This window comes from Saccostrea cucullata, unplaced genomic scaffold, assembly GCF_032062105.1.
Source record: "Saccostrea cucullata isolate Sc308-1 unplaced genomic scaffold, CSIRO_AGI_Scuc_v1 ctg3187, whole genome shotgun sequence".
Taxonomy (NCBI): Eukaryota; Metazoa; Mollusca; class Bivalvia; order Ostreida; family Ostreidae; genus Saccostrea; species Saccostrea cuccullata.
The window spans coordinates 47923-54930 of record NW_026933161.1 but is presented as its reverse complement, the minus strand read 5'-3'; the positions used below and the strand labels follow the sequence as shown (position 1 = coordinate 54930).

At 36.0% G+C, this 7008-nt stretch overlaps 1 protein-coding gene across 1 annotated transcript; it reads right to left on the bottom strand.

Annotated features, from left to right (window-relative positions):
* Positions 1-581: 581 nt before the first annotated feature.
* LOC134237416 (ATP-binding cassette sub-family E member 1-like) lies at positions 582-3155 on the bottom strand (the record flags this gene model as incomplete). The annotated part of the gene is made up of 5 exons (XM_062719519.1): positions 3062-3155; positions 1880-2017; positions 1482-1567; positions 1023-1120; positions 582-699 (listed from the first exon to the last, which is right to left on the bottom strand). Coding segments are annotated over exons 2-5 (435 nt in total), but the record flags the coding sequence as incomplete, so codon positions are not given.
* Between the last annotated feature and the right edge of the window lie 3853 nt (positions 3156-7008).

Here is a 7008-nt window from a genome sequence, read left to right as displayed (position 1 = left end):
TTATAAAACAATATTTAATTCCACAAGTCATCGAACTACCTTGACAAAACACTTAAATTTTGAAATAATGTCTAGTATATTTATAGCTCAGCCGAATCGGTTTCTTATTCGGAACTGGCCAAACAACTGTATATGTAAAATGTAAAACATTTAGCAACCTCTACATAAACACTATACAATTAACACAGCCAGCAAAACTCCTTAAATATAAGAAATTATCATAATTTCCCACCGTTTTCTCTTTGAAAAGATTTTGAAAATTATGTTTGTTATATTAACATTTCTCAATTTTTTTTTTCAACTGAATATGAATTTTCATGCCTGTAATTATGCATGTCCAATTTTGCTTCCTTATGATGCTTAACTATTCAAGTGTATATCAAAGACCTTTATATCTGTATAAGAAACAAAGTGCAAAGCCTTCAACAGGATTCATAAAAGTTTCCTTATAACATACATTTTCCTACAGGCAATTTCTTGGTAACCAAGTTTAACTGTGCCTTGGTCTTTAAGAATTAATACAGAAAAGGATACCCTATGGCATGCATTCCATTTACATCTAAATGGTTTCTAATTCTTACATTGAAGCGGCCTAAGTTTGGTTTCTGTTTTCCTGCCAAAATTTTCAGCGCTGTGGACTTTCCAATACCATTGGTGCCGACCAATCCCAGCACTTCTCCAGGTCTGGGAATCGGAAGTCTAGACGGAAAAAAGGTGAAAATATTGATTAAGATAGAATACTTGTGCATATAACTAAACTAATTGATAAACTAAATAAATGTCAGTGTGAATACCAGTGTTACAGTAAGGAATGAGCTCACAATGATACCCTGCTACCATATCAATTATAATGGCAAGTTGAAACAAACTGATACATGTAGGCCAACAAACATTTCCATCACTATTTACCCCACCTAACCCTTTTTACTGTGTGTGATAAGCATTGTACTTTTTTAGGCCATTACATCACTTATAAAATGAGATGATGAGATCTTAAACTGTTACTGAGTTGCAGGATTTACCTGTGAAGTTTGAAGGAATTAGCACTGTATCGGTGGGTTGTGTCTTTTTCCAGATTACTGGGTAAGTTGATGATGGATATAGCTTCAAAAGGACATTTCTGAAAAAAAGTATTTGGAGATATGTGTGCTATGCTTCTCCAGTGTAAATGATCAGTCCATAGTTTCACAAACATTTATGAAAATTCTACAGGATACCTTATATTAAATTTAGTGCATAAACATGATAAAAAGTAGAAATATATTTAAGAAATATAATATTTATAACCTTGAATACAAAGAATGATTCTCTATCTGTATGTTCATAATTGTCCATGCATTCATTGTAGATGCATTGCACATTCTTAAGATGTTAAGATGCCTCTTTTTAATTTATATAGAATATTTTGATGGTCAATTAAGAATATTTATTAATTAATAAGATAATAATGTTTAAAAAAGAATTCTTCTGAGACAGCTTACCTTGGCACATATACCACATCCAATACAGAGCTCCTCAGAAATGAAAGCTATTTTGTCTGCAGGAGTGACCTCTATGCATAATTTTCCTACACAAGAAATTTATCATTACAACATGTAGAAAGAGATATTTTTACCTTAGATTAAAAAAAGAAGCGACATTCATCTTTTTTTTCAAACTGATATAAATACATAACCACAATTCTCAACAACATAATATTAAACAGTCAAATGTTGAGTAAATAAACTTAGATTCTTTCAATTTTAAAATTAAATTTTCTGAATTAACTTGAACTTTACCCAATGTTGCATTGATAAAGATATTCCTTATAAAAGTAAGCACATCTCAACTATGGGACTTAGTATTGTCCTCTCTTTTCATTTAGGTTTAGAGATCTTACCCATTCTAACAACAGGACATGACTTTTTACATTCCTGTCTGCATCTCTTCGGCTTACATTTGTCATTGCTCACAATGGCTATACGAGTCAGTTTGTCAGCCGGAGCTGTCGATTTGTCATTTTTTCTGGACATTTTACCTACAAATAAGATAACAAAAATATAATAAATATACATATTTTCTTGTCAAAAAATACTTTCTACATTTTTCTGCTAATTCATCTTTCAAACCCGGTCTATGAGTTCAAAGTAAAATTAAAACATTTTCAACTTGTAATTACTAATATTTATAGACAGTGAAATAAATTTCCCTTTCTTATTTTTATTTCGCTGTAAATATTTTAACATATGTGTGGCGGTCAGCCGGGTTCGATCGCCGGTGGCCAGATAGCTCAGTTGGTAGAGCACCTGACCGGAGTTTCAGGGGGCCCGGGTTCGAATCCCGATCTGTTCCGCTGCATTTTCTCCTCTCCTGTTACATTTGGTGCCGTGCCATGCCCTGGAATTGACAGGTGAAAGACCTGCCAGGGATGAGCCTGGGTTGAGGTCTTAGGAGGGCCAAAGACCTTTAAGGAGGGAGGAATGTAGCGGTCAGCCGGGTTCGATCGCCAGTGGCCAGATAGCTCAATTGGTAGAGCACCTGACCGGAGTTTCAGGGGGCCCGGGTTCGAATCCCGGTCTGGTCCGCTGCATTTCCTCCTCTCCCGTTACATTTGTTTTCGAGTAAACAATGGTAAAAGTTGTTAGGAGATTCCTGTCAATTGGCTTGGGATGATCTCATGGTCTAAAGTACACCATTTTGCATTAAAATAAACACTGTTTCCAATTGTTTGGTAAGATTGGGATATTAAGCTGCTTCCTTGTTGTTTGTTGGTTTGATCTAAAGTTCCTTCAATGTGTTTATGATGTTTAATTGAAATAAAATATATACAGAGCAAGGCGCTCTGCGTTTTCAATTTTTGAAGAAAAAAAAACATGGTAACATGGTTGATTCATTAAAGTTTGCTAGAATAATTTCAAGATTGCGAGTGGTTCAGGAATTAATGAAACTTCCCCTCGTAGAATTCAATCACTGAGAAAATTCGGGTACACAGCTGCTAATTAGATCTACGTTTAGTTTATCATTTTCATCATGTTATTGTTTCGGAAATAATAAATGAAAATCATGATTTTCATACCGATACCTTAACAAGGCCTTGATCTCTTTGATTATGAATAACTTATTGAAATATGTTCATTACTGTGATTACACCACATGTGTCAACAGCATGTGCAATCCTCAATACACGCATATAAAATCTGGGTGTCCAGGATGTTTTGGTAAAGTGTGAACAATATATTACATATCATGGGATTATTTGTAGATTCTGGTAAAGATAATCATGTTTAAGAGCAAGAAAAACACAATATACAATACCTTGAATGGATTATAACCCTTCAACGGGTTTTCAATCCAAATGCTTCTGTGGCACTTGGACTTTCTCTACACCTAGCGGAAGCCGGTTTTTAAGGGGCAGATAATCCAATAAATATCCGCACTCAACAGCTCAATTTTTTTTTAATAAAACAAGAATTAAAGATGTATTTATATTTTTTTTTCTACATGTATGAATTTAAGATCGTTAAAAAGTAATTAGACAGGAAATTAAACACTGGTAGTGTGTCTTGGATTATTTTATACATATGTATGATAGTGTAAAAGAATAGATATTTTTTTTTATATTTTTATTTTTACGTTTCAGTAATTTATTGATATAGCTATGCAGTTTATTAATTTTATGTGTGTTTTACTTTTATTCTCCTTTTTTTTTGGGGGGGGGGGGGGGGGGGGGGGGGGGGGTCTTACAGTGCACGTATTCCCGAGATTAATTTTTAAATAATTAAATTAAATTTTTTTTTAATTTTGGGGAAGATTTTGCATCCATTTGCTTAAAAGTTGTTAGGAGTCTTTTTAAAATGAACTGAGAAATTCATTTAAAAAAAATATAATAGTTTTCTTGGTATATATATTGGATATTGCTTTATTTATGACATAGTGCGCAATCTTCCCAGTGTAAAACTATTAAAATCGGGAAGCTACACTGGAAAAACCACGTATGTACAAAATTAAAGAAAAATAATTAAAATTGTTTGACGGAGTGTTGTCATTCATTTTGATATCAATTTTAAAATTAATGTAAATGAAAATGTAAAATCATGCAATACCTCATCGATCCCAATCCACTTCCAGGCGCGGATCCAGAATTTTTTTCCAGGGGGGGTCCACCCCAAACCAAATAAAAATAAAAGCCTAAACTCGCCCAAACTTCAAAAACCTATTTCGTGGGGGGGGGGGGGGGGTAGTCGATGACTTCTACTGCTTGAAACAGAAACCTTTTACTTTTCATACCAATTTAACACGTATTCGCGTTTACCAGGGGGGTCTGCGTTTTCTGAGGGGGGGGGGGTCCAAGGTAACTTTTTTCTTGCTTTAGTACCTGGTATATAAATTTAATAACCTTGAAAATTCCAGGAGGGGGTGGGCTAACCCCCTCGACCCCCTCTAGATCCGCGCATGACTTCCCAATAGAGTTTTTCCTAACGCAAAATCCGGTAATTAAAAAAAAACTCTACGATATATAAATCATACTTCATTTTACAACAGAAACTAGATTTTAATGCTGAGTAATTCTTCGATTAGCGGCTTTACAAATTCGGAGTGGAAGGTGGGTCATAATGGACCCTCATTCAATAAAAATAAAAAAATTAAATGCAAAATGTATCATGTTATTAATCATGATACATTTTGCATTTAATTCAAAATCAATTTACAACATGATGCATTGGTCGCAGTAACAACAAGCAAAATCAATGAATTGTGGTCCACTGCTTTCCGTGTCTTTGTGGATGACGTCATTTTTATGACATATTGTGTCCAATATGAAAACCCTATCATGTATGTCATTCAGAAGTTAGTACCGACGTGGATTGTTTTGAAGATTAGATCAATCGCGAAGATCAAAGTGAAGGGGTCAGAAATCATGCTCGGAAATATCTTGTCACAGGTAATGCACAGAACAAGATGTGTTTGTTAAACACTGATGTCCTCGTATGGCAACATAGCGAAGATTAGAAAATTTTCAATTTTCTTAAATGCAAATTAAACTAAGACGTATTGTGAGCAATGAGCTCACTAAATGACCCCCCCCCCCTCCAAATGAATATGATGTCACTGTCCATGTTTTGCTGTGGGAAACCCAAAATATGTGTCGGATCAAAAAGTAAAATTGGAGGTGCACAATGGCAATATGTACTAAAGATTCTGTGAATTCAAGTTGCGGATAAGAGATGGGCACCAAAAAGCGTGCCAGACGGACGGACGTACAGCTAGACGGACGGATGGACGGACATACCGATTACTATATACCCTCCCGCTTTTCAAGCGAGTGGTATAATAATTATGTCGGTACCCAAAGTAAGGTGTTCTTCTAAGAAATGTGAAATATGAAGACCTAGCACCACCTGTTCAAAAGTTAAAGCCAAGGATAAGTTTTTGAAAGATAGGCCAAACTTCAGGGTCAATAAGATATTAACAATTGAGTGAACAGTTAACAGAATGAACATCAAAAAGATTTGAGCGACAGACATTCAGACAGTTATTATCCCAAACACTGTCTCTCCTTTGGGTACAGGAGACTTAAAAAAGGGTTTCAGATCCAGTTGCTGTTTTCCTCTTCCTTTATTGATTTGTTAGCACTAGCTATAGTATTAGAACACATGAAGAGCTACACTTTCAAATGTTCGGCTTTCTGTAAAGTTTTGTAATCAATGTTTGTAGAATTTGCCCCCCCCCAATACTTTCTCCCCCACTTGCCCTTCTCTCCCACTTCCTCAATCCCAACAGCTTTCTATTTTCTTCCCTTCCACCTCTCTCTTTTACTATTATCCCTGCTCCATTATATTCCTACAAACAACCCTCTCATTATTCTCTTACTGTTCCCGACTCACTCTCTTTCCACACCATGTCTCCTCTCTCCCTGACTAGTCTCTCTCGAGTGTCTCCCCACTCTCTATCCCCACTACCCTTTTCTCTCCACTCTATTCTCTCTCCCCACTCTCTTTCTTCTCTCCCCATTCTCTTCTCACCCTCCTCTCTTCCCACGCTCTCCCCTTTCTCTCTCCCGACTCTTTCCTCTCTCCCCACACTTTCTCTCCCATCCCCCCCCCCCCCACACACACACACTCTCTCTCCACACTTTCTCTCCCCACACTCACTCCTCTCTCCTTACACTCTTTCTCCCCCCACACTCTCTCTCTCCCCACACTCTCTCTCTCCCCACACTCTCTCCTAGCATGGGATTCAGAAGCAGAGAGTCGAGACGACATAGGAATAGGGCAGGTAAGAAAGGGAAAAGTTTCCTATCTTTTTCCCTATCCTATGTCTCCCTCTCCCAGCAAGGGAATGAGAGAGTTATATTCTCCCCACTCCAACCAAGAGCAGGGAGTCGAGAAGACATAGAAATAATTTAATGCAGGTAAAAAGAAAGGGAAAAGTTTCCCCTTCTTTTACCCATATCCTATAACAGTGGGACGGACAACTTCGGAATGGACATTTTTCCGAACTTGCGCACCCTTTTCCTTTAAAGCTATCATCTTAGGTTTTTTTTTAAATGGTGGGGTTTTTATAATCAAATTGATTTATGAAAAAAAAAATTCAACATTTTCTGCTAGTTTTTGAGATATTTGAGTTCAAAAACAAAAATCCCATGGGGAAACATGAACTTAAAAATACCCCACAAAAAAACCCACAAAAACCCCATGGGGTTTATTTTTCACCCCATGGGGGAAATAACCCCACGAAAATCAATGTAGGTTTTTTAAACCCATATGTTGCTTATATTGTCATATGGGGTTTTTTCTCCCACGTTTCTTTATCATGGGGTTTTAAATCCCATGTATTGATATATTTACTGTAAGATAATTCCTAAAAACTTGGTTTTTTTTCTTGGACTAATGGTTCATTAGTATCTTCTCTGTTTCTCATTTTATAAAAGTGGATAGTTATAACAAATATCTATTATTTTTCAAATTTTCAAGTATTCATTCTTCAAATTTTTGCTTATGTAAAAGAAGATTTATATGAAAACAGGTT